At 42.2% G+C, this 26,960-nt stretch overlaps 1 protein-coding gene across 1 annotated transcript; it reads left to right on the top strand.

Moving 5' to 3' along the window:
- The first annotated feature begins 2,207 nt into the window (after positions 1 to 2,207).
- Positions 2,208 to 22,979, top strand: LOC129132422 (creatine kinase S-type, mitochondrial). Its single transcript, XM_054651493.1, has 9 exons — positions 2,208 to 2,359; positions 5,793 to 5,991; positions 7,379 to 7,474; positions 9,357 to 9,578; positions 11,553 to 11,638; positions 15,853 to 15,976; positions 19,486 to 19,620; positions 19,958 to 20,083; positions 22,860 to 22,979. Exons 1-9 carry the CDS (start codon positions 2,208 to 2,210, stop codon positions 22,977 to 22,979), a joined length of 1,260 nt encoding a protein of 419 aa, XP_054507468.1.
- Positions 22,980 to 26,960: the final 3,981 nt, after the last annotated feature.

A 26,960-nucleotide genomic window follows, 5' to 3' on the forward strand; every position in this document is an offset into this window, starting at 1 on the left:
ATGCATACCTTTGTTACTGATTGGTGTAAAATTCTCTTACTTCACTTTTAAAGATACAGTAAAAAAAATATAGAGCACATTTCCAGTGAGGAGTGGTTGTACCTTGGAGGTGGGTAACTTTGTGATGGAGGTGGGCTCTAACATTATAATTAGGCTATAATGGACCAAGTTCATCTGAGGAGAACGATTTCACCACAGTTGTTGGCTCGGCAGCAAGACATCTTCTATCTCCCTTGGTTGACAGGTGCTATGTGGTTTATCAGCTGCAAAGTACAATTGAGTTCCCCTCACTGGAAGGATTTCAATAGAGCCTGGCTGCAGTGTTTTCACTCCAGCCTCTGTTCCATCACCCTTAGCAGGTCCTATGGTTGCAGATTGTGGGTATGGGGAATTATTATGGAATGGGTCTTGAGCATGCCAACCACATTCCACCAAGGGAGCAGCAACTGTATATTACCCTATAATTTCTGTACTGTTATAACTTCTGTTAGGATGTGAATATAGCTTCTCAGTTTCCTCTAATTTTACACCCAGCCATCTTTCCACACTGATCCAGAAAATGCTACTTATGTGCCTCTGCTAAGTGACACCTTGTGGCTTGAAGATGTCTTCTTACTTTGCTTTCTTTAGTCATATTCGTTGTTCTGAAAGATGATTGTATACTTCCTGTTTTCATGTGTCTGTTTAAAGCCCACAATGCATTTCTTCCATGTACTTGTTCAGTCTCCTGTTGAACCCATGGAAATGTCTTGCATATATGGTATCCTTTGAGAAGAGGAGAGTGTCCAAAGGAGGACAACAAAGATGGTGAAGAGTCTTGAGGGGAAGCCTTAGGAGGAGTAGCTGAGGCTGCTTGGTCTGTTCACCCTGGAGAAGAAGAGACTGAGGGGAGACCTGATTGCACTCTACAACTTCCTCATGAGGGGAAGAGGAGGGGCAGACACTGATCTCTGTGGTGCTCAGTGACAGGACCCAAGGGAATGGCCTGAAGTTGCGTCAGGAGAGGTTTAGGTTGGATATTAGAAAAACGTTCTTCACCCAGAGGATGGTTGGGCACTGGAACAGGCATCCCAGGGAGGTGGTCACAGCATCAAGCCCGACAGAGTTCAAGAAGCATTTGGACAATGCTCTCAAGCACATGGTGTGTGACTCTTGGGGATGATCCTGTGCACAGCCAGGAGTTGGACTTGATGAGTCTTGTGGGTCCCTTCCAACTCAGTATATTCTGTGATTCTGTGAGATTGCATAAAGAGTCACCTACCTTTGTTTTGAATGTTTGTCCCACTAATTGCCTTTATTGGACTTTATTCTTATATTGGAAAAGGCAATGAAGAGTTGATCTCTATCCATGTTTCCCATGCCACTCAGGATTCTTAGGTCCTTACCCTATTCCTCCTCAAAACTGTCTCTTTTTCAGGTTGATGAGTTCTGGCCTACTTCAACTTTGTTCATATGGAAAAAAAGCACAAAGTGTTTAACAGGTCAGGCTAGTATGAAAAGGCACATGAGTTTCTGTACGTGACAGCACTGAAACTTAGCACCTACCTAATGCCATATCCTGCCACATCTGACCTTTTTGACTGGACAGCCACTTAAGAGTCACCTAGAAACATTTTCAATAAAAATATAGAACTCATATTTCTTACTTTGCAGGATGCCTTACCCCACTCCATGCCACAAATTCATGCAATCTACAATCAGCATTATAAAATTGATTATACAATGAAATATTCATAACCTCCATATGATTTCAACCTCCTTTGCTCTTACCCCTTTCCCCAAAATACTCCTTCTACGTTATATACTTTTCTCTGCCATTTTTTACTCCAATATTGCACCTTTTTGGTCAGTGGAAAGCCACCTCTGTGTAATGCATTTTTGCTATGAAGCAAGATAAAGTATTCGATTATGGCCCTAAATCATTAACACAATTAAAATACTCTGAGTGTTGGGTTTAGAATTGGGTGCTCAATATAGCACTAAAAATCAGTTGATTTCCAAGTCTACCAGAGGTATATATAAATACAGTAAATTCTAACCATTTTTCTTAATGCACTGTTTCAATGCAAACCAATAATTAAAATTATTGCTTCATTTATTGCACTACAGTTAAAAGTGAGGGTTTATTTTTCATTTGCATTGCATGAGGTCTTCTGTGTTGATTTCAGGTTGCCTTCTCTTTTAGAAATTGTATCCTTCCAAGACAAATGGCTAGCACATTCTGTCGTCTCCTGGCTGGCCATGCAACTGCTGCATCCTTTGCAGCAGCAGGCACAGGGATCCTAACTGCTGGGTACCTCTTCAATAAGCAAAATGTTAAAGCTACTGTTCAAGAAAAACGAAAACTCTTCCCTCCAAGGTAAGCTCTTTGGGTTTACTAGTCACCTGAGCATAGGGCCCAGCTAACTGAGCTAGGCATGGTGTTAAACTCTTTGGGGGAGGAGGATCTCCATTAAAGCTGCAGAGCACCTATTCCCTCACTCAAACACACCATCTATTTGTCTGCATATGGATTGTTAACTGTCAACCTAAAACCCAGCATCCTTTATTAATAACCCCCGTTTTAGATAGCACTGACAATGGCCTTCAAGGACAGAAAACAGGGATGTTAGATCATATCAATATACTTACAAAATCATTGCCAAACAATTACAAGCCTGAAAAATGGTTCAATTTTTAGGCAAAGCACCAAATCAGTCCTTATTTTATCTTGTCAGCTCTTGAATGCTTTCAGTGTCTATTGGACTGTCTGGTTGCATAGATTCTAATATTAGGAAGCATAAAAGTATTTTAATTATACAAGTAGTGAAGAAATATCTTCTATAACTACTGTACTTGAAATATTCCTAATTCTGTTTAAAACCTAGTTGGTTGATAATTAGAAACGAACTACAAATATGTATGCTGACTTTGCTGGCCATATTTGTGAAAAGACAAAACACCCCAAAAAAGGACCAGGCTTTGACAAACTTTTTTTTTCCCATGGCAAATAGCATCTTAGTTCAAATAAACTCTCATAAAAGTAATGGGGTTGTGCATAAAGCAAAGTGCTATCAAAACAAGGTAAATGTCATCTGACTCACAAAAATGCTTTCTGAAAGCATATAATCTTCATTTTCTCTGCTTTATTATATTGTACAGCTTTTGGTAAATAAAACCATTAAAACAACCTCAAATATTGTTATAGATTCCTAGCTGATATAGATCAGACAGTTACACTGATGTCCACAAAGCTGCAAGAATATTTCAGTTCAGAATGAGAGCTCTTATTCAGTTGAACATAATTAATTTCCTACTTGAACAAAATAATGTTAGAGCGCTTTTAATTCTCAGTAAGTATCTTAGCAGAGATTTAATAGGCTTTAATACACTTTCAAGGATTCATTTGTCTGGTTGCTCCAAGTAACAGAAAACTGCTATTGTCTGTTAGTGGGGTTGCCCAGCAGTGCAATGTGGAGTACTTTATGTGACTTCAATATACCTCCCTTCCTAAATTTCAGTGCAATGTATTGTGATGGGTCATCTTTGTCTGGCTGCCATATGCCCACACAGCCACTCTCTTACTTCCCCTCGTTAGTAAGACAGGAGGAGAAAATAAGGTTAAAAACCTTGTGGGTAGAGATAAAGACAAAGAGATTGGAGGCCAATTATCATCATAGGCAAAACAGACTTGACGTGGGGAAGAATAATTTTAAAAATTGCCAATCAGTTGTAACAGAGTATGATATTGAGAAATAAAAACAAAACTAAAATCACCTGTCCCCCACACTCCCCTTCTTCCCAGGCTTGACTTCACTCCCAACTCTTCTACCTCCTCCTCCCGAAGCAGCATAGGCAGGGATGGGGAATGGGGGTTCTGATCAGCTCATAGCACTTTGTCTCTGCCACTCCTTCCTCCTCACACTGTTCCCCTGATCCAGAGTGGGTTTCCTCCCACAGGATAGAGTCCTTCATGAATGTGTTGGTTTTGCATGGCCTGTTTTTTGGTAGCAGGGGGGCCACAGAGGCAGTTTCTGTGAGAAGCTGCTAGAAGCTTCCACCATGTCCAGCAGAGTCAATCCCTGATGGCTCTGAAGATGGACATGCCGCTGGCCAAACCTGGGCCAATCAGAGAGGTTGGTAATGCCTCTGTTATGACATATTTAAGAAGAAATTCCAAACAAAGCGGGGGCACAGTCTTTTTCCTAGCCAGAGAACATGAGGAGGTGAGAACATGTGAGGGGAAAACAACATGGTGACACCAAGGTCAGTGGAGAAGGAGAGGGAAAAGGTGCTCCAGGCACCAGAGCTGAGATTCCTCTGCAGGCCATGGTGATGACCATGGTGAAGCAGGCTCTCCCCCTGCAGCCCATGGGGATTCTGGGGATTCACAGGGGATGCAGAGATCCACTCAGAGCCCAGGGGAGAGGTGCCCAGGCCAGAGCAGGAGGATGCCTAGAGGAGGCTGTGATCCAGTGGGATACCCAGTGGAGTGAGAGGGGGGCCCCTGCTTCCAAGCTGGAGCAACCAGTCTTTGAAGGACTGCACCCCATGGAAGAGTGATCCACGCTGACACAGTTTTGGGAGGACTGTTTGTCCTTGGAGGGACTCACGTTGCAGCAGGTGCAGTAGGACTGCTGCTTGTGAGAGTGGACCCATGTTGAAGAAGTTTATGGAGAACTGTCTCCCATGGGAGGGACCCCACGGCATAGCAGGGGAAAGACTCCATTCCCCGAGGAGTGGAAGAAAACCTTGGGTGATGAACTGACCCAACCCCATACTCCTTGTCTCCTTGCACTGTCAGTAGGAAGGGGGGGTTGGGGGAAGAAAAGGTGTTCTTAAGGGCTTATTTTACTTCTCAGTATTCTCCTCTGATTTTGTTAGTAATAAATTCACTTTGCACCTCCAAGCCTAGCCTGTTTTGCCCTTGGGGTGTTTTCTCTCAGTCCTTATCTCAACTCATGAACCCTTCATTTAATTTTTTTTTTCTCTCCTCTGCCCAGCTGTGGCAGGGGAGGCTGAGTGAGCGACTTTCTTAGGTGCCTGGCATTTGGCCAGTGTCAAACCACAACAGTGAACTTCAGTGCGAATCCCTCCAAAGAACAAACTGCAGTTCTTCAAGAACTGCTCCTGCATGGGTCCTCCACAGACCACAGTTCCTGCCAGAAAACCTGCTCCTGCATGGTCTACACTCCATGGGCCACAGTTCCTGCTAGGAGCCTGCTGTATCATTGGCTCACCATGGGCTGCAGCTTCCCTCATGGCATATCATTCTCCTCTGGCATGGGATCCTTCATAGGCTGCAGGGGTTTAGCTTGCCTCACCATGGTCTTCACCACAGGCTGCAGGGGAATCTCTGCTCCGGCACCTGAAGCACCTCCTCTCCCTCCTTCTTCACTGACCTTGATGTCTGCAGGGTTGTTTCTTCTCACATTTTTTCTTACTTTTCTCTCTCACAACTACTATGCAGTGTCTTTTACCCTTTCTTAAATATATTATCACAGAAACGCCACCAGCTTTACCGATTGGCACAGCCTTGGCCAGTGGTGGGGTCTATTTTGGAGCCCACTGAAACTGTCTCTGAGCATGGAGGCAGCTCTTGATTTCTTTTCATAGAAGCCATTCCTGCAGCCCCTCCACTAGAAAAATCTTGCCACATAAACTGAATATAGGTATAAACCAAGAACTAATTATATTTTTCAGCTATGCTGTGTATTCCATATTTCCTGATCCCTTAAGTAGTTTCTTAAACTAGCAAGGATTACTGTTTAAAGATATCATATTAAGTGCTTATTATGTTTTTTTCTCTTCAGTGCAGACTATCCTGATCTCCGCAAACATAACAACTGCATGGCTGAATGCCTCACACCAGCAATTTATGCCAGGCTAAGGGACAAGATGACGCCAAATGGCTACACCCTAGACCAGTGTATCCAAACCGGGGTTGACAATCCTGGCCATCCTTTCATTAAAACTGTGGGCATGGTTGCAGGTGATGAAGAATCCTATGAGGTAAAGTATTTTCACAATGCTATTGTATTTTTTTCAGTTTGTATGGTATATTTCACAAGACCTCATTATATGAACACATAGTCGAATCTGGACTTCTAAGAAAAATTGTGACCCAGAGAATATATATGGGGTAGATCATGTTCATTTTCCCTACTCTTAATGAGGATTTGAATGCTATTCTACATTAGGAAAAGCAGTGAATACGAGGCATTGCTAAAGGAGCCCTCTATACTGCAGTCAAAGTCAATAAAATATGGTTGTTTGGGAGCAATCCTCTATTTGCCTCCAACATCTGCTCTCTTTCCTAATACTAAACATAGTTTATGGAAAAACAGCAGGAGACATCAAAATAAAGGTAATATATAAATTACACTGTAAAAAAAAACTGTGTCAGAACTGAAAAGAAAATGACTTCTGTGAAGTGCTGGGCATCTTTAAGCTGTAACTAGTGGACCCTGACAAAAGCCAAAGACAGTATTAGTATATAAAAAAAGAAGAAAATTCTTGTTTTTATTGACCTATGTGGTCTGCTTCCTTCAGTCTACCATACAATAGTATATTATTATATAATTTCTTAAGAGTATCCCAAATGCTAGGCTGCTCAACATGGAAGAAGACATCTGGTATTCTGGGACTACCAGCTTCTGTGATTTGTTTTACTTATTTAGACATAGTGACTGCCTTGAAAAGCTCTGCTAGAGTTATTGCTGCACAACAGAATCAAGGTGTGATTGTGATCAGTGTTGACATACATGTGCTAAATGGTTCTAAGTAGCACCAGTAGTCAATGGTAGTGAAGACAGGTATTCTCATATGACCTAAGAACAGGGCAGAAGCTGCCTGGATACTGAACATGTATTTTAGTTGCTAATAAATCCTGAAATTTAATCCGGTTGCCATCACATATAGTACCTATCTGGGGTAACTAGAATAAGCTTGCAACTAAAGTAAGGTGCAATTTTTGTTGTGAAGGTGAGCAACCACTACAGAACACTGTCTAGGTCAAAATGACTGAAATCCACCACCAATAATCTCCCAATTTATTGTTAGGAGACAGAGGGTGAAATTCCATGTTCTGCTTCTATAATGTACAGGAGAAACTCAGAGCAATTGCAATACTCATGGCAAACTACTGGCAGTTACCATCTGCTACATAAACAATAGATCTATTAAAAACAGATTTTGAGAGGTAATTTTTTCGGATGCATTTCCAAAGATACAACCCACATATGACCCTTCCCTTTATATTTACCCCAGTCAGCACTTGCTGACATCCGTGGCTATCAGCTAGGAGCCTGTACCAGGGATTTCCCTTGGGACTGAAGTTAGTACAATAAAGTGTTTCTATGATAGTGAAGACTTTTTGTAGATTCTCTTGACTCCATAGGTATTTGCTGAGATTTTTGACCCTGTCATTAAAGTGAGACATAATGGCTATGATCCATGCACAATGAAGCATCACACAGACCTGGATGCATCCAAGGTAGGATTTAAATAGAATAATGAGGAAATCAAAATTCAATGCTGTTGCTTATAATGATGATATTGTATGTAATAGTACATTTTCCCCCCAGTCAAACTCCAATGAAATTGAAGAAACTGGCTAAAGAAACTGGAATGACACAAATTACTGAAATGGCACATCCCAAAGGGAGTATGTCTGAATGAAGCGAGCTCCATTTCTGTCCTTTTTTATTGCAAGCCTGTTAGTTTACAGCTTAGATTTGCTGGGGTTTTCAGCATCTGACAAGCTAGCATCTACATGGCCTTTCTTTCTCTTCCTTATTCTTTTCTTCTAATTTCCTCTCTTTACTGGACCACTTTCACCTGACTGCTTCATTCCATTACACCCTGACATTATGCAGAAGTGTCAGAGGTACAAGACTGTGCAAAAGGAGCAAGCTAGGAGCCAAGAGTGATAGCAAGACAGGCAAAACAGCGGATCCACCAAAAAGGCGCATTTCCACAGTACCCAAGCAAGTAGAGAACAGGTGAACAGGACTAGTTACAATAAACAGGTTTGATGCCTAGAGAGGCTAACCTAGAACAGAGACTAGACAGAGTTAGAAGAATAAAGTAGGTATTTATTTAAAGGCCTTAAAGGATACACCTTGGGCAGTACAAGAGCCTGGCCAGGGCTACACCCAAGATGGACGACAGTCACAAGTTTTCACACTTTTCTAAGTTTTGGTCCATTTACATATTGGGGTTAATTGTCCAATTACAGTTTCAGGTTATGAAGTCCCATCCTCCAGGTTGCTTTCTTCAATTTGCCGTTGTTTATGCTTTTGCACCCGAGGCTGTCCTTAGTTCTCAAGCTGGAAAAGGATTGTTTTGTTTAACTACCCTGTGGAGAGAACTAGAGAACTTACTAACGTTTAATATGAAGTTCAGAGTAACACACTAAGGCAGTATAGAATCTGAAAAATATGAAAGCTAAAACTTAAGGCATCAGGTTCAGCCAACAGGCCAGTGATTGACAGAAAACCCCATAGTGACAAGGCAAGTCTGAGGTCAGGTCAGCGAGACAGGGTCAGGATAAACAAGGTACAAGACCAGGCACAGGCATACTTACAAAGTAGCTTAGACAAGGACTGAAAGGTGCCTTAAATTAAATGCAGCTCAAACCAAGGTGTAAAGACTGCAGATGAAACTTCTCAGAAATCTTTTTCAGACAGCTAGTTTCAAAGTTGTTGGATCCATGGTTACACAACTGTGCAATATCAGAGCTGGATAAAACCCAGTGGAGAGAGGGTGAAAGAGGTTTGAAGAGATCCTTGGTGCACTCATGGACCTAACAGAAAACTAGTTGCATTCCTTCCTTGTTCTTAACAGAGGTATTGATCCCAGCTGGTACAAAACATTTGGGGCTTTGCCTAATGGCACTGTGAGCCTGTTCATGAGCTAAAGTTAACCATGTATTTAAGGATCAGAGTGAAAACATTCCCCTTCTCCTGCACACACAGAGTCAAGTCTTAGCCATTGCTTAGTATTTCCTTCATAGTTCAATAATGGCATTGATTAGTATCATCTTAGACTTTTTTCTTTCAAAAGAACTTCCACATCTATCTGCATTTTCATGTTCATATCCATGTTTCCAAAAGCCATTCAGATCTTTTCATATTCCATGCTGGAGCTAAGAAAAATCAGCTGGTTACTTTGTCACATTCAGTCAGCAAAAGAACTTTGAAGTTTCTTAAAAAACCCTTATTATTTGAAACAGAGGGGTTCCTAATGTTCTGTGATATCTAGAAGAGGTCATGATTCCTAGGCAGAAAGGTGACCCATTTTTTATGATGGGATTTTTAAATGGTGCTGTACAAAATGAGTGACTGTATGTAAATTAAAAAACATTTTTCCTTCAGATTACCCATGGTCAATTTGATGAGCGATATGTCCTCTCATCACGGGTACGTACTGGTCGTAGCATTCGGGGTCTCAGCCTTCCTCCAGCTTGTACCAGGGCAGAGAGAAGAGAAGTGGAAAATGTTGTAGTCACTGCTCTAGCTGGGCTGAAAGGAGACCTTTCTGGAAAGTACTATAGCTTGACAAATATGTCTGAGAAGGATCAGCAACAGCTTATTGATGTAAGTATAACTCCATGTTACATGTCTGGTTTTTGGTTTTTGCATGTGTCCTCCTTTACTAAATGAGATGTCTTTCATGTTTATTTCTTCTTGTATATAGGGGTAACTGAACCAACCAGCACAGGTTTGTTCTCTGGTTCAGTGGCAGTGTCTGTCACAGGGGTTGGAGTAAGTGCAGGACCTGTCACCGGGGCTCAAGTAGCCACAATGTCTATCATTGGGGTTGTAGAAGCCTCAGTGCCTGTCGTTTTGTCATCAGATCCAGAGACCTCTTCCCCCTGAGAGTACTGAGTAGTGTAGAACAGGGTTCTGTAGGCATTAGCCAGGCCCCAACAGGTTGCAGTGATTTGTGTCTCTCTGGAATTGCCAGGGTGACAGCATACTTCTTCCTAATATTTACTAGTTTTTCAGGATTCTACACATTTTTCAGGGGTTCCAAAATGTTGAAGGTGGTCACTCTCCTGGGTACTTGCCCATATTTTCACTCACCCTGCCATTAATAACTATCCATCCTTGAGATAGATGCCTGGGTGATGTTCTTAAATAACTGTTTAACCTTAAACAAGACCTGAACCATATTCAGCAACATGCTGGCTCTTAGCACAAGGATCAGGTTGGTTTCAAGGGTGTGCAAAGGGTATTCAAAATCTTTAAAGTTCTCAAATGCTACTGTAATCAGAGGAAGGAAGGAAGGAAGGAAGGAAGGAAGGAAGGAAGGAAGGAAGGAAGGAAGGAAGGAAGGAAGGAAGGAAGGAAGGAAGGAAGGAAGGAAGGAAGGAAGGAAGGAAGGAAGGAAGGAAGGAAGGAAATATCCCCCATAGGTTGGCTCTCCGTGAGAGAAAATAAAAGATGTAATTATTGATAGTTCCCAGTAGATAGCTGTTTTGACGGTGGGCAGGGTCAGTACCAAAGACAGACACCAACTTAAGGATTAGTGTAATTTACTATAATACAAAACTGCAAAGAATTACAAAAGGATAAGCTAAGCAATCCATCTAATCATTGCTACAAAAGAATGCCTATAGTGATTAAGAAAGATACATCACCTGTTACCACAATACTTTACCACTTCATCCAGATCCTCACAAAAGCTGGGGGAAGACACTGTCACAGCAAAGGACTGGAGGACCACTCCTGGTAACTGGGAAATCCTACAGGTGCACCCACCTACAGGCAAAGAGGCTTCCAACTTCACTGTGAGAGTAGCCCAGCTTTTATGTTGTTGAATAAACAAACTACTATTATTTCTAGTATGGAAATATCTGGTTTCATTCTCCTATTGGGTTTCTCCCAAAGCCTGGCCAGGCCTCAAGGAGGAACCAAGGGAGTTGTCTTTGTTCCTACACCCACAGACAAGGCCAGATATGGTCTTGTCTAGTTTCTAAATATGGAAATGTAAATACATGTTTTGCCAATGAACAGATGCATATATCATATTGCTAATAATACTATTTTAATGAGTGGATACATATAATATTTGGTTGAAAGGTTTATCTAGAGGTCAACTTTGACCCAGACAAGTCTGTCGTGGTTTAACCCCAGCTGGCAAGTAAGTACCATGCATCCACTCCTCAGCTGCTCCAACTCCCCTCAGTTTATATAATGAGCATGATATTCTATGGTATGGAATATCCCTTTGGCTAGTTCAGGTCAGCTGTCTGGGTCATGCTCCCTCCTAGCTTTTTGTGCACCTCCTCATTGGCAGACCATGGGAAACTGAGAAGTCCTTGAATTTGAGTAAGCACTGCTGAGCAACAACCAAAACATGAGTGTGTTATCAACATTATTCTCATACTTTAAGTCAGGAAAAAATCAGGTTCACAAGCCATGCTATTTCATTTAATTGTATTGACTACCTTAATATTAAATGGATAAGACAGGGTTATACTGCTTCCCTTAATAAACTTCAATTTATTTTGTATCTTTCTCTTTCTCTGTTTTTATTTCTCTTCCTGGTCCCATTTTTGTGTCCAGGATCATTTTCTCTTTGATAAGCCAGTGTCTCCTTTGCTAACATGTGCTGGGATGGCACGTGACTGGCCAGATGCCAGAGGAATCTGGTATGTTGTGTGATATGTAGAAGCTTGTGTCATGTTTTAAAAAATGTATTACAAGTCTCCTTGCTTCTCCTAACCCCACAGTCACTCTGCACTGGTACTCACAGCATGTTCAGTTTGTTTTTAAATATTTTTGTAGTGTTTTAAATGATTAATTGAAGAAAAAAAAAAAACCTTTATATTTTTATAGGCAAAGACACAGAAATGATGCAAGGATTGTTGAAGTGTTAAAAACCATAGAAGAGCTTGATAACAGTCACAAAGGAATTAGGGCTTCTCCCACAATAAAGGTGGAAGGATCAATACCCCAGCTGAAGTGCATCTACACCAATTCCTGCAGCATGGGCAGCAAACAGGAGGAGCTGGAAGTCATTGCACAGCTGAAAAACTATGATATAATTGCAGTCATGAAAACATGGTGGGATGACTCAGAACTGGAGTGCTTCAATGGATGGCTATAAACTCTTCAGAAGGGATACGCAAGGAAGGAGAGGCCATGGGGTAGCCATGTATGTTAGGGAGTGTTTTGACTGTTTAGAGCTTGCCAATGGTGATGAAAGGGTTGCATGTTTATAAGGAAGAACCAGGGAAAAGGCTAACAAGGCAGATATCCTTGTGGTCTTCATTTAACCAGGATGAAAAAGCAGATGAAATATCCTATGAGCATCTGGGAGTAGTCTCACATTCACTAGCCCTTTTTCTCTTGGAGACTTCAACTTACCACTTGTCTGCTGGAAATACAATACAGCAGAGAGGAAACAGTGTAGAAGGTACTGGAATGGGCAGAAGAAAACTTCCTGACACAGCTGGAGAATGAGCCAACTAGGGAAGACATGCTTGCTGGACTTTTTGTCTGTGAAAAGAGAAAGAACTGTGGATGATACGATGTTTGGGGGCCATTTTGAGCACACCAATCATGAAATGATAAGGGTTTTCAATTCTTGGGGAAATAAGAAATATGGTTACCAGAACTGCTACCTTGGACTTCTGGAAGGCAGACTTTGGCCTGTTTAAGGGCCTGGTTGAGAGAGTGCTTTGTGAGGCAGTCCTGAAGGGCAAAAGAGTCCAGGAAGCACAGCTAGAAGTTAATATGGTAACTTCCATAAAAGGCAATAAAAATAGTTGTATAAATGCATTAACAACACAAGGAGGGGTAAGGAGACTCTCCATCCTTTATTGGATGGGAGGGGGAAACATGGTGACAAAGGATGAGGAAAGGCTGAGGTACTTAATTCCTTCATTACCTCAATCTTTAATAGTAAAATCAGTTGTTCTCAGTGCACCCAGCCCTCTGAGCTGGAAGACAGTCGGGGAGCAGAATGAAGCCCCATTTTCCAAGGGGAAATGGTCAGTAACCTGCAACACTACTTAGAAATACAAAACTCAATGGGGCCCAAAGGGATCCTTCCAAGAGTACTGAGGGAGTGGGCACTCACCAAACTGCTTTCGATTATTTACCAGCAGTCCTGCCTAACTGAGGAGGTCTCAGTTGACTGGAAGTTACCAAATGTGAAGTTCATCTACAAGAAGGGCCAGAAGGATGATCTGAGGAACTACAGGCCTGTCAGCATGACTTTGGTGTGCAGGAAGATTATGGAGCAGATCATCATGAGTGCCATCAAATGGCATGTACAGGACAAGCAGGGGATCAGACCCTGCCAGCATGGGCTTAGGAAAGGCAGGTCCTGCTTGACTAACCTGGTCTCCTTCTAAGACAAGGTCATCCACTTAGTAGAATGAGGGAAAGGCTGCAGGTGTTGTTTAGTTGGGCTTCGGTAAAGCCTTTGACACAGTTTCACACAGCATTCTCCTGGAGAAACTAGCTGCTCATGGCTTGAAAGGGTGTACTCTCACTCTCTACTGGGTAAAAAACTGACTGGATGGCTGGGTCCAAAGAGGTGTGGTGAATGGAGTTAAAAGTAACACGTGATGTTTCTCAGGGCTCACTATTGGGTTCAATTCTGTTTAATATCTTTATTGATGATTTGGATGAGGGCATCGAGTGAACCCTCAATATATTTGCAGATGACACCAAGTTAGGCAGGAGTGTTGATCTGCTTGAGGGCAGGAAGGCTCTGTAGAGAGATCTGGACAGACTAGATAGATGGGCTGAGGCCAATTGCATGAGGTTCAACCAGGGTAAATGCCAGGTCCTGCACTTGGGTCACAACTACCCCATGCAACGCCACAGGCTTGGGGAAGAGTGTCTAGAAAGCTGCTCAGTAGAAAAGGACTTGGGGGTGTTGGTCAATAGCCATCTGAATATGAGCCTGAAGTGTGCCCAGGTGGCCAAGAAGACCAATGGCACCCTGGCTTGTATCAGAAATAGTGTGGCCAGCAGGGCGAGGGAAGTGATTGTCCTGTACTTGGCACTGGTGGAGCCACACCTCAAATACTGTGTTCACTTTTGGGCCCCTCGCTACAAGAAAGATGTATTGGTTCTGGAGTGTGTCCAGAGAAGGGCAACAAAGCTGGTGGAAGGCCTAGACCACAAGTCAGATGAGAAGTGGCTGAGGGAACCAGACTTGTTCAATCTGGAGAAAAGGAGACTGAGGGGAGACCTTCTCACTCTCTACAACTACCTGAGGTGGGGGTCAGCCTCTTCTCCTGGGTAAGAAGCAATAGGATAAGAAGAAATGGCCTCAAGTTGCACCAGGGGAGGTTTAGATTTGATATTAGGAGAAATTTCTTCACCAAAAGGGTTGTGAAGCATTGGAACAGACTGCCCAGGGAAGTGAGAGACACCATCCCTGGAGGTATTTAAAAGACATGTAGATGTGGCACTTAAGGACATGGTTTAGTGGTGGACTTGGCAGTGTTAGGTTAATGGTTGGACTTGATGATCTTAAGTGTCTTTTCCAACCTAAATAATCCCATTATTCTATGATTCTACATAAACTATCATTAATAACAGCAACACAATGTAGCACCATTAACATGGGTCCTTCTATGGTTTTTTTAATATGTTTTTTCTATTTCAACATAAAAATTTGATTTTAGAAAGAGTCTGTGAATCACCATGAAATTATTTCCACAGGCTTTTGTCAGGTTTTACAGTGCATGCTCCCTGACATAGTAGGTTTAACTTATCAGAATAATACTGGATAGGCTTCTGAACATGATGCAGTATTGCCATAGAACATTTTTTTTTTTTTCTGTGTTGTGGTATCACTCAGCATTCCTTAATGCAATGGGAAGATTCATTTAATTAAAGAAGCTGAGTCAGGAAAACATCAGTCTCTGGAAAATCCTACCCTGAATATTTGTACATGACTGAAAATTAAATAACTGGACCTCTCTGTAATTGTAATGTGTAATTTTAATGTCAGGCCACAGGATGCTTGCACCTATTCAGTTTTGCATTGTCAAAGTGTGAAAAGCAAGCTGCAGTAAAAGGCAGGTGGCAAATTAGGCTCTAAGTGAAATTGCAAATTTCACATGTTTCAGGCTTGGTCATATTCCACTGTTTGTATGTACAAATCTTATCAATCGCTTTCTACATTCTGTAGAAAGATTGTTGCAAAAGATAGAAAAAAATGAGAAAAGCAAGGAAAATTGACCTCAGGTTTGATCTAGCACTTTATAAACCTAGTCATGACTAATCTGTCTGGAACAAGAATAGATAACTTCTCTGTAGTCATTATCTTAATTGACAAGCCAGCATCTTTAATGCAGTGTCCAGAAGCAACATGTAGCTGTTTTCCTCAGACATATAATTTGACTGATGTGGCAATTCATTGTTATAAAGTGATATGAAAGGCACTGAGATTTGATTTAGAAGGCAATACAATTAGGTATGGTCATGTGGCTGTGCCCTCAGTCCTTTTTCTAACTGTACAATTTTCTAACAGTAAAAACCATCCCCAGGGACTGAAGATGCAGAATTTGGCTTCTCCCTTTACCTGTTCCCTTAGCAGCTGTACATCCCAACTGTGTTAATGTTTGAAGACGTTCATAGCTCAGCTTCAGGGCAGCATGATGTGATCAGAGAAAACTGCTCTTCTCACTGTGACTTGAGAAACCTGCATAATTCCATTGGCATGGGGGAATCAAGATGTGAAAGTAGCTTAACTGCATCCTTAACTGTGCAGAGCAATGTTATTTTGTAGTGCTTAACCTCTTCACAGTCCTGAAAGACTGTAATGAAACTAAGGATACTGAGAGTTATTTTTCAGGGCCTATCTTGTGTTTAAAGCTGGTTTTTTTCTCTCAACCAGGCATAACAATGACAAGACATTTCTTGTCTGGATTAATGAAGAGGACCACACCAGGGTGATCTCCATGGAAAAGGGTGGCAACATGAAGCGGGTGTTTGAAAGATTTTGTCGTGGTTTAAAAGAGGTAGTAACTCAATGAATTTAGTATACCTGTTTGTTTATTGTTGGGCTGTTCTCAGCATTACTTAGCATGATTAACACTGAACTGACATCTCCAGAAGCAACAAAATAAAGTAACACCAGTTCAAGTAGCAACCCACATTAATAGCAGTTAAAGAAGGAAACAAATTGTTAGCTGAGTTGTAGAAAAAATAGGTAAAATGTCATTTTAGCTTTTATATTACAATCTTCAGCACTGAATGACTAAAGAAATGTTTTTTCTTTTTCCTTGGAACAATTGCTTTATTCGTCTCACTCTGGAAAAGCAGCTTTCACTCCAGCTTCTCTGGATTTCTAGACTCCCCTTTCTCAGGAAATCCCCAACTGCTGTATAGCTTATACAATTGTACATTCCCACATTGCTTCAAAGCCACCAGCACAGGCCTTCACCTGAAAAAAACCCCGAACAAATACCACATGGCAAAGTAGGGAAAATAGGGAACTATAATGTCTTCTACATGTATATTAACCAGAAAAGGAAAGTCAAAGAAGGTGTACCCCTCCTGATAAACAGTGCTGGTGAACTGGTAACAATGGATGAAAAGGCTGAGGTACTCAACAATTTTTTCCTCAGTCTTCAATGGCAACCTCTCTTCCCACACTTCTCCAGTGGATTTACAGCAGGATGGGGACTGGGGAGCAAAGTGCTTCCCACTGTAAGTAAAGATCAGGTTAATGACCACCTGAGGAACCTGAATGTATAAAAGTCTATGGGACCCAATGAGATGCAACCCAGTGTCCTGGAGGAATTGGCTGATGTAGTTGCCAAGCCACTCTGCACGATATTTGAAAAGTCTTGGCAGTCAGGTGAAGTCCCAGGTGACTGGAAAATGGAAAACATTGTCCCCATCTTTAAAAAGGGTAGAAAGCAGGACCCTGGGAACTACTGACCTGTCAGCCTCACCTCTGTGCTTGGGAATATCATAGAACAGATCCTCCTAGAAGCTATGTTAGGGCACATGGAGGACGGAGAGGTGGTTCAAGGGAGCCAGCACTACTGTACCAAGGGCACATCCTGCCTGACCCACCTAGTGGCCTTCTATGATGGAGTGACTACGTCAGTGGACTAAGAAAGAACTACAGATATAATTTATCTGGGCTTCTGTAAGCCTTTGACATGGTCCCCCTCAACATCCTTCTCTCTGAACTGGAGAGAGATGAATTTGATGAGTGGACTGTTAGATATATAAGAAATTATTGGACAGTCACATTCAGAGGGTAGTGGTCAGTGGCTCAGAGTCCCAATGGACATCAGTGGTGAGTGGTGTCCCTCAGGGGTCTGTATTGGGGCCAGTGTTATTCAATGTCTTCATCAAGAACATAGACAAAGGGATTGAATGCACCCTCAGCAAGTTTGCAGATGACACCAAGCTGAGTGGTGCAGTTGACATGCCTGAAGGACAGGATGCCATCCAGAGGGACCTGGACAAGCTCAAGAAGTAGGACCATGGGAATTTCATGAGGTTTAATAAAACCAAGTGCAAGGTTCTGTACCTGAGTAGGGGCAGCCCCTGGTATCAATACAGGCTGGGGGATGAACACATCAAAAGCAGCTCTGCTGAGAAGGCCATGGAGGTGCTGGTGGATGAGAGGCTGGACATGAGCTGGCAATGTGTGCTTGCAGTCCAGAAAGCCAATTGTATCCTGAGCTGCATCAAAAGACATGTGGCCAGCGGGTCAAGGGAGGTGATGCTGCCCTTCTACTACACTAATGTGAAACTCCACCTGGAGTGCTGCATCCAGCTGTGGGGTCCCCAGCACAGGAAGGACACCGACCTGTTGGAGCAAATTCAGAGGAGGCCACCAAGATTATTAGAGACATGGAACACCTCTGCTATGAGAAAAGGCTGAAAGAATTGGGTTTGTTCAGCCTGGAAAAGAGGCAGCTTTGAGGTTTACCTAATTGTGGCCTTCCGGTACCTAAAGGGAGCCTACGAGAAAAATTGAGAGAGACTGTTTACAAGAGCATGTAGTGATAGGACAAGGGGGAATGGGTTTACATTGAAAGAGAGTAGGTTTAGATTAGATATTAAGAAGAAATTCTTTACTGTGAGGGTGGTAAGGCACTGGCACAGGTTTCCCAGAGAAGTTGTGGATGCCCCATCCTTGGAAGTGTTCAAGGCCAAGTTGGATGGGGCTCTGAGCAACCTGGTCTAGTGAAAGGTGTCCCTGCCCATGGCAGGGGGTTGGAACTAGATGATCTTTAAGGTCCTTTCCAACCCAAGCCATTATATGATTCTATGATTATCTGATTGAGGAAATGGTCCCTGAAGGTAAGTTCAGAGCATCTCTAAGAAATTTTGAGTATGTGGTGAGTTTGGAAACATGGAAAAACAAAAGTGCCTAGTGCATGCGTCATTGGCATCTGGGTGGTTCACTAGGATCTGGTATGCTTTTTAGGCATATCCATGAGACTGAATTATGTGCAGGATTGGGGTCTAAGTGAAAGCTTGTGGATGTTGTTTCCATGTTTTCCTCTGCTACTGTGCTTATCTCTTGTTCAAGAGAAGTGGACCTCTGGACATTGACATATGGTCAGATAGCTTTGGAAACTGTGACCAGAGCAAGTGTATGAGGCAGGAAATCCGATCTAGTTTCTTACAAGCAATTTCTGCATCCTCACACAATATTTAAATGTCAGGAGAGTCCATTATTTTGTATTCTTCTGCAGAATGGAAATATTTGCCTATATTGCAGAGGACTTGTGAACTTGAACTGGCATAGGTATCTGATAATCTTCTGACAGTGGTTTTACTGAACTGAAATTGTATTTGGGTCACAGAATTAAGTCTCAGAAGTGTATTTGAGTGGACAGAATAGTGGCTTATTCAAAGGTCAATAGACCTTTGTGATATTTCTGAGGATAATGATTTCAGTCTCCTTTGTAACTGGGTTTTAGAATTACTAATGAAAATCATTATAGAGGACCTATGTAGTCTTTTCATAGTGGAAGCAGGGCTATGAATTTTAGGCATTGAAAAATCAAGTGTCCTTCACCTAGCATCATGTAATCACCTTGAAAATTATATAAAACTAGGCTTTAGCTCCTTTTGTTTGTTCCACAGTATTTGAGATGTTTGGACTTGTGCTTTGCAACCTTGCTCTAAAAACACCTAGGCTAGAAAATCATTTATACTATAGGTAAAAAATTATTATGTGACCATATAGTTTCATGGGCTAAGGCCATGTGATAAAGTGCTAAAGAGCTTTCAAGTCAAGGGCAGTTAGAAAATGATGAAGAAATTTTTGTAATATTCACTGGTAAACTTGATGCCTGATGAATACAAAGGCTCATACTAGAGCCAAACCAGACTTTACTTGAGTATATCTATATGCACCTCCATCGGTAAATTGGGAAGTTAATCATCAACATAGATACAAAGTGAAAATAATTTAATCTATAAATAACTGTCAAGATGAGATAGATGTATGCAGTTCTTTCTTTTTCCTTTTTTTTTTTTTTTGCATTCATAGGTTGAAAGACTAATTAAAGAACGAGGCTGGGAGTTCATGTGGAATGAACGTCTTGGATATGTTCTGACTTGTCCTTCAAACCTAGGAACTGGTTTACGTGCTGGAGTCCATGTAAAGCTGCCAAAGCTTAGCAAGGTACATAAATTGTTTAAAAGGCCAGTGATATAAATCAGGTCTTCATGTGATTTATAAAGAAACGAATAAAAAATGACAGTTTACAGCAATTGGATGTTTGCAAGATGTGCAGCAGCTAGGTCCCAGGCATAATGCATGACTGAGCATACTTGTATTATGAAAATTATTATATTTGTTATGGAAATTAATCTACTCAGCAGACAAACACCAACACAGGCCATAATCCAAAGACAGAGGAAATTGTCTCTGCCTGTCATTCTGGAGATGGTATTAGATCATGGATAATAACAATAAGCAAGGCAAAAGACAATATGCACAAACCTATTTCTTCTGTTAGGATCCAAGGTTTCCAAAAATCTTGGATAACTTGAGGCTACAGAAGCGTGGCACTGGTGGAGTGGACACAGCAGCTGTAGCAGACGTGTATGATATCTCCAACCTGGACCGCATGGGTCGATCAGAGGTAACTTTTTTGTTTTATTCCTTGCTTTTAAACTCAGATCTGCACTAAGACTGTTTCCCTCCACCTGAGTTCACTAAGAATTCAGTCATTTTTTGGAGTTATGGCAGTTTTTTTCTCCTTGTGAATTTAATCCAATGAAAAGGCTTACACAACAAAAAATTACTACAGTGCATGCAATGTTTGCCAAATATGACAAGTTCCTGAGCAAGTTCCATAAATGTGACTGGTTTACATTATGTGCTGAAGCATTTTGTTGAAAGCATGCAGGTACTAGAAACATTTGGTTGTGGTAACAGAATTCCCTTGGGACAATGTTTCTCAGCATCCCAGCATGAACTTTTATACCCGAATACCTCCTGGACTACACAGCTATGAGATAGGTGTACAGGTTGTCCTCCAGTGCTGGGCATGAGCTAGGTATCTAAGAATCATAGGATCATAGAATGGTTTGGGTTGGAAGGGACTTTAAAGATCATCTAGTTCCAATCCCTCTGCCATCAGATGGGATGTCACCAACTAGATCAGGTTGCCCAGGGCCCCATCAAGCTTGGCCTTGAACACTTCCAAGGATGGGGCATCCACAACTTCTCTGGGCAACCTGTGCCAGTGCCTAACCATCCTTGCAGTAAAGAATTTCTTCTTCCTAATATTTAATCTACACCTACTCTCTTTCAATTTGAACCCATTCCCCCTTGTCCTATCACTACACGCCCTTGTAAAAAGTCCCTCTCCATTTTTCTGAATGAGGTTCACTGAAGTTGTACACTGGGAACAGAGCTACATACTGTACATTGGACAGGTATCTGCTGTGCCCAGTGCAAAATGCTGAGGAAAGAAGCAGGATTTTAGGACTAACCCACACAGGGAATCAAGCACTGACATCAAGAGTAGATTAACATGCTGTTTTCCTTTTAGGATTCAGTCATGCACTTTCACTGTATTGAGTTTGGCTGGGATGGCATTAATTTTCCCCTGTGCAGCCCCCCTAGTACTCTGCTTTGCATTGGTAGCCAGAAAGGTGTTGACAACACACCAGTGTTTTGGCTACTGTTGAGCAGCGCTGGTGCAGCATCAGTGCTGTCTCCAACATTATGCCCCCCTTACCAGTGGGCTGAGGGTGGGCAAGATCTTGAGAGGGGGCATAACCAGGACAGCTAACCCAAATTGACCAAAAGGATATTCCATACCATATCACATCTGTTCAGATATAAAAGCTAAGAAAAAGAGGAGGAAGGAGGGGGGGGGGCATTCGTTATTTACAGTGTTTGCCTTCTGGAGCAACCACTACACATGCTGAAGCCCTGCTTCCTGGGAAGAGGTCATAGATCACTTGCTAACAGGAAGTAGAGAATAAAATCTTTGGGGTTTTTTCCCATTGCTTGCATGTGTGCCACCTTTGCTTTTTCTTTAGTAAACTGCCTTTATCTTGACCCATGAGGGTGTTTTCCTATGTTATGTTCTTGCCCTCCCCCCCCTCCCCCCCCCCTTCCCCCCCCCTCCATCTGAGGAAGGGAGTGATAGAGTGGCTTGGTGGGCAACTGATATCCAGCCAAGGTCAACTTACCACAGCAAGTTAGTCTCCAGAAGCTTTCAAGGCTCATGCTACTACTGGATTGGGGAAATGAGTGTGTCTCTTCCCCTCCTTGCACTTCCATTCCAATTAGTTTTCAGTTGACTGTTTTCTCATAGGAGAACATAATTTTTGCTTTTTCAGTCCCTCAAAGAACTATATGGCTTTAAAATTAAATAGCACAAAACTATACTAGTATCTTAATATCACAGAGTAAGTTTTCGTTTCTATGGTTGATGATGTATACATTATCCTCTGCAATTCACTAGTGTCCATTTGGATGCAGTGCATTCTTTCTTCTACAGTACTGACTGTATATTGAATAAAGCTGTTGTATCTCACAGAATATAGGTAAACAACAGTCTAAAACATCAAGAAGTAAGCACATATGTACAGATGCTTTAGGCATGCTAAACAGTAAGGGAGAGCTCTGCATGATTCTGAGTCATTTCAGTATTACTCATATATCTCATTACTATCCATCAAGAAAATACAACTATCCTACTTTCTACAGAAGAAAGAAAAAGTGCCAGTAGTCTTCACAGTCATTTACCAAATGTCAGACCAACGTTCCATAGTTTTTAAGCCCAAACACATTTGCATAAAGGTATTAATCCAAACCTCACAAGATGCTGTTGGCAAAACACCAGAACCTCTTTATTTACACTGGCATTTGTTGCTTCAGAGAGAACTGCCCAGTGACTCTAAACATCCATGGCACTGCCTTTTCACTTTCTTTGTCCTAATATGTAAATTGTGAGAACACAGCAAATGGGAATCCATGGCTTTGGCATACTGTAGTTCCCAGCATCTTGTATTCTCAGAGTGGTAATATTTGAAATAGGTGTCTAAACTCAAGCCTAAACCTTTTATATAAGCATTTCTGTTTGTCTATTTATATAGGCATATGTGTAGGAGCAGAATTTGGTGGAAATTAGGGGACTATTTGAAAATTTCTACTAGAAGGCCAAGCTCAGCATGAACAGGAGAAGGGGTAGGGAGAAGGGAATTACTATGGGCTTCCACTTGACCAATGCATGACCTATATTTCCTGTGTCACAGCATGTGTGATCTCTGTGTCCGGGTTATGATTCTCCTTGGGTCTGGCTTTACTTGCAGTCTTTGCCATACAAGTCAATTTTTTCCTTCCTCTAGTAACAGTGTTGCCTAAATCTTTTGTTCTTATTGTTTTTCTTCTTGTTGTAGGTAGAACTAGTTCAGATTGTCATTGATGGAGTCAACTACCTAGTTGACTGCGAGAAGAAACTGGAAAGAGGTCAAGACATTAAAGTACCACCACCATTACCTCAGTTTGGCAAGAAGTGATCTTGTGGCTGATGTCTGTTAATGATAAAAAATATGGCTGCCATTTTGACAGAAAGGCACCTCTGTATATCTCTATTTAAATTCCTTGTTTAATAAAACACTGCCTGATACCCAACATCTCTCTAGATGCCTGGTCACACTAACAGAAAATAGTCTTAGTGCAGCTTTAGTAGGACAACCACTTTGTATGGACTGCTTCCCTTTTCCCTTTGTCTTCTCAGCAACCTTTACCTAGGCTTTGAACCTTTCTTTCTTGGCTGATGATAAGGAAAGTATTACTTGAATCATGCAAAAGGCACAAATACATAACTCTAGCTTGTATGTACACTTATGGCTATATTTATGCAGACTTCTGAGCACCTGAGTTTTATTCAGAGAAGCACTTGTCTTGAGTGCCTATCCAGAGTACAAAAATCTCTCAGTCTGAAGGGCAGGTGCTTGCAACATGCTCATTACTTTTTCAGCAATCAACACCATGTTCAAAAGTTAACTAGAGCAAGCAGCTGCAAATGGCTTCAGTCTCTGAAGTCTGCCACTTGACCTGTCATCTGGAACTCATTGGTGTCTCTGTATGGGAGATGTCTCTTCTCTGTCCAGGACTGGTTTGCAGACTAACTTATTTACTATGTCATCCCAAACCCTCTGACTTTCGTAGCCCTGGTAGAGCATTCACCAGGTCACTTTCAGGTGTTTTCCTCAGGTACCACCTCTGGCCTTAGACTGCAGCAAGCTGAACCTAAAATCAGAAGTAACAAATATCAGTTTTTTGATATTCTGTATCCAACAGAAACCTGCCCAGCATTACCTCTTCCAGTCTTTTTCTGCAGCTTTCTGGTCACACGTAATAGGGACCAGGCTCCAGCACCAGTCACCCAAGTGCCCGGGATGTACTGGAATACAGTACCCTGAGTAAAAGCTTCTCAGTGCTCACCACTGTTCCATGTGGTGAGCAGCTTGGAAAAACAGCAGAGTCCCTTTGCTTATCTTTTGCATATGAAACATATTCACTGTTTCACAGTAACCTTTCAAAACATGCTCTGGTGAATGTGCTGTATGTATCGACATTGAGCTGGGAGTAGTATCTGTAAGGCTACGTAGAAGAGGAGAGTATCTGCTCACATACTGATTTTGCATGGCAAGGTTTTGGTAGTGGGGAGAGCTACAGGGATAGCTTCTTTAACATGTCAGAAACTTCCCCCATGTCACTGTTGAGTAAGAAATGACACAGACTCACCAGAAGGCTGGTTTGCACAGCATCTTGCTTTACTTCGAAAATCTCTCCTTTATAAATTGTTCCAATACAGATAGACCAGATTGGTCAATTAATCAATACATTTCACCTGATTGGCTAATTAACAAAAACACCTTTCTTAAAAACAGTCTTTGAGAAAGACAGGAAAACAGAGAGTAGGAAAACACCACCTGCAGGTTGTTTATAATAACAAGCTATCATTGTTTCTCTGCAACTCCCTAAAGTCTCACAAGCTGATCCTGGGAAAACTAATCTAGTTTTCTCACTCTCTGACCAGGCTGTCATATCCACACCCCCATGTCTGACAGTCAGTTGTAGCCAGCTGCAAGACAGACTTGCCACTGGCCAAAGCTGAGCCAATCAGCCCTGGTGGTAGCACCCCTGTGATAACATTTAAGAAGGGGGAAAAGGTTCTGTGCAACAGCAGCCAGAAGAGACGAGTGAGAATATGTGAGACAAACAACTCTGCAGATACCAAGGTCAGTGAAGAAAGAGGGGGAGGAGGTGCTCCAGGCTCCCCCATTCCCTGTCCCTGTATACTGCTTGGAGGGAGGAGGTAGAGAATTCAGGAAACAAACTGAGCTCAGGAAGAAAAGGGGGGGAGGGGAGAAGGTGTTTTAGGGGTTTTTTTTATTATCATTTCTTATTATCCTACTCTGACCTTTGATTGGCAAGAAATTAATTTCCCCAAATCGAGTCTGTTTTGCCTCTTATGGTAATTGCTGAGTGATCTTCCTGTCCTTCTCTTGACCCACAAGTCTTTTGTCATATTTTTTTTTCTGCCCCTGCCCATTTGAGGAAGGGAAGTGATAGAATAGCTTGGTGGGCACCTGGTATCCAGACAAGGTCAATCCACCACAGCTCCCTTAAGGGTATCCAGTCAAGGATCTTTGTAATGCAAAAGGAGATAAAAAGAAAGGAAGGAAGCAAGGAGCAACACATAGAAGATACAAACCTGACGAACAGACAATAAGTGAGGCAATAGCAAGAACCAAACCTAGTCAATTAAACTAATTGATAAGAGTATGAGGAAGGTGTGAACGCTAATTTCAGTAAGATTATCTGATCAAGAACTTTGTCAAAATGGGATAAGGAAATGGGTGAGGCAATAAGCAAAACATCTAGACCTGACAAACAAACAAACAAGTGGCCATGACTGAAGGAAAGTCCAAAGGAAAGTCTGAGGGCTGAGACTAAGCTGTACAGGGGCATTTTCGACATCAGGCACATCCGAGCAGCAGCCCTCAGCCTCATCAGGACCTGGAAGCCCTTGGCAGCCAACCAGGTGAGGAGGGGGTGGTGCCAGGAGCAATCAAGGGAGATTTCTCAGCATGTCTATGAGGGCATGGCATGGCAGTTCACACAGAAGGGTGAATAGGTAGAGCTCCTCTCTGACCATCTCTGAGCAGCCAATAGAGGCAGCAAACAGACTCAGCAGCTGATAAGGAAGAGCAAAGAGATCCTTTTAGCCCCAGTTTTGTTAGCATACTAGTTCAAGCTTCCTCAGTTATGGTGTTGCCATGCAGTAAAGCTCAATCCCATGTAGCTACAGGAGTCACTGAACCAGCCATGTCAGTCTTCCAGCCACCCGGACCTGCTAATGGTAGATGCATCTCTTCAGGTCACAGACTGTCAGGATTGCCTGATGCCTCTTTGCGAGGCTGGGGCTGACAAACTGTCTTTTTGCAGAAGGTGTGCTGTGGTTGAGGAGCTTTGTTGACAGATGTCTTGGTTTAAAGGACAGATGTTGGCCAAGGAAGGCAGGAACCTCCCTTGGAATAGAAAATATGACCTCCTTCCCGCCAAATTATTATAACTTTGAAATTATGGGGCTTTCAGGCAAAGATATGGGAAAAGGAATAACAGTTCTTAACTAGAATCTATATAATAGCAAGACAAACAAACAACAATGACGGCAGTAACAACAAACAAAAACAGATACCCAATAACAGCCTTCTTTCAGCTGTCAAGCACTTTCCCCTTTGGTGTAGTTATGGTCACAGCCAGCAGGGGAGCTGTTGGCTCCAGGCTGGGCAGGGCAGGGGCAATGATTCTCCTGCGGCTGCAGGTGGCGCTGTGGCACCAGCTCAGCCGCATCTCTACACAGTAATGACAGGTGAGCTGGTGGGAGAGACAGAAAAGGAGCTTCCTTTACAAACCTACAGGGGCAGCCAGTCTCAGTGCCCCTCTGGATGGCAAAATGGGCTGTAGCAGGAACCTCAGAGTAGCAGGCTGGAACAGCAGCGGCAGGCACACCTAGGGGTGGTGTTATAGATACATATTATAATATTGGCTTTTTGCAAATATTAAAATGGATTTTATATGTGTGATGTTAAAGTAACTTTGCTATAAAGATATAGTTTTTATTTCTGCTGTTAATTAAGCTTAGACATAGTAATGAAATAGCTGATATAAGTATGCTTGTGTTAAAATGCCTGCTTGGATGGGATAACATCCAATGAACATAGGATGAGGACACCTGCTACAGATATGCCAACTATCAGCACTCATCGTCTGAAGACAGTGTGGACCAAGGCCCAAAAACTGGAAGTGATAAAGAGAAGGAGCCAAAACCACAGCCAAGAAACACGCATGCTCTAAGAAGGCAGATCCCAAGCAGGGGCCATGTAAAATAGTTCCTGGGATATGTAAACTAGTTTATGGATATGCAACAGGCTGATGTAATGGAAAAGGTATTTAAGGGGTATTCCCGAAGATAACAGTGTGCT

The sequence above is a fragment of the Agelaius phoeniceus genome, chromosome W (assembly GCF_051311805.1).
Source record: "Agelaius phoeniceus isolate bAgePho1 chromosome W, bAgePho1.hap1, whole genome shotgun sequence".
Lineage (NCBI taxonomy): Eukaryota > Metazoa > Chordata > Aves > Passeriformes > Icteridae > Agelaius > Agelaius phoeniceus.

Bases quoted from the DNA above. Each gene is read 5' to 3' on its own strand.
- LOC129132422 (XM_054651493.1), top strand. From the start codon at position 2,208: ATGGCTAGCACATTCTGTCGTCTCCTGGCTGGCCATGCAACTGCTGCA. The intron at 7,475-9,356 runs GTAGGATTTAAA...TTTTTCCTTCAG, and splicing joins CAGACCTGGATGCATCCAAG to ATTACCCATGGTCAATTTGA. The intron at 19,621-19,957 runs GTACATAAATTG...TTCTTCTGTTAG, and splicing joins AGCTGCCAAAGCTTAGCAAG to GATCCAAGGTTTCCAAAAAT.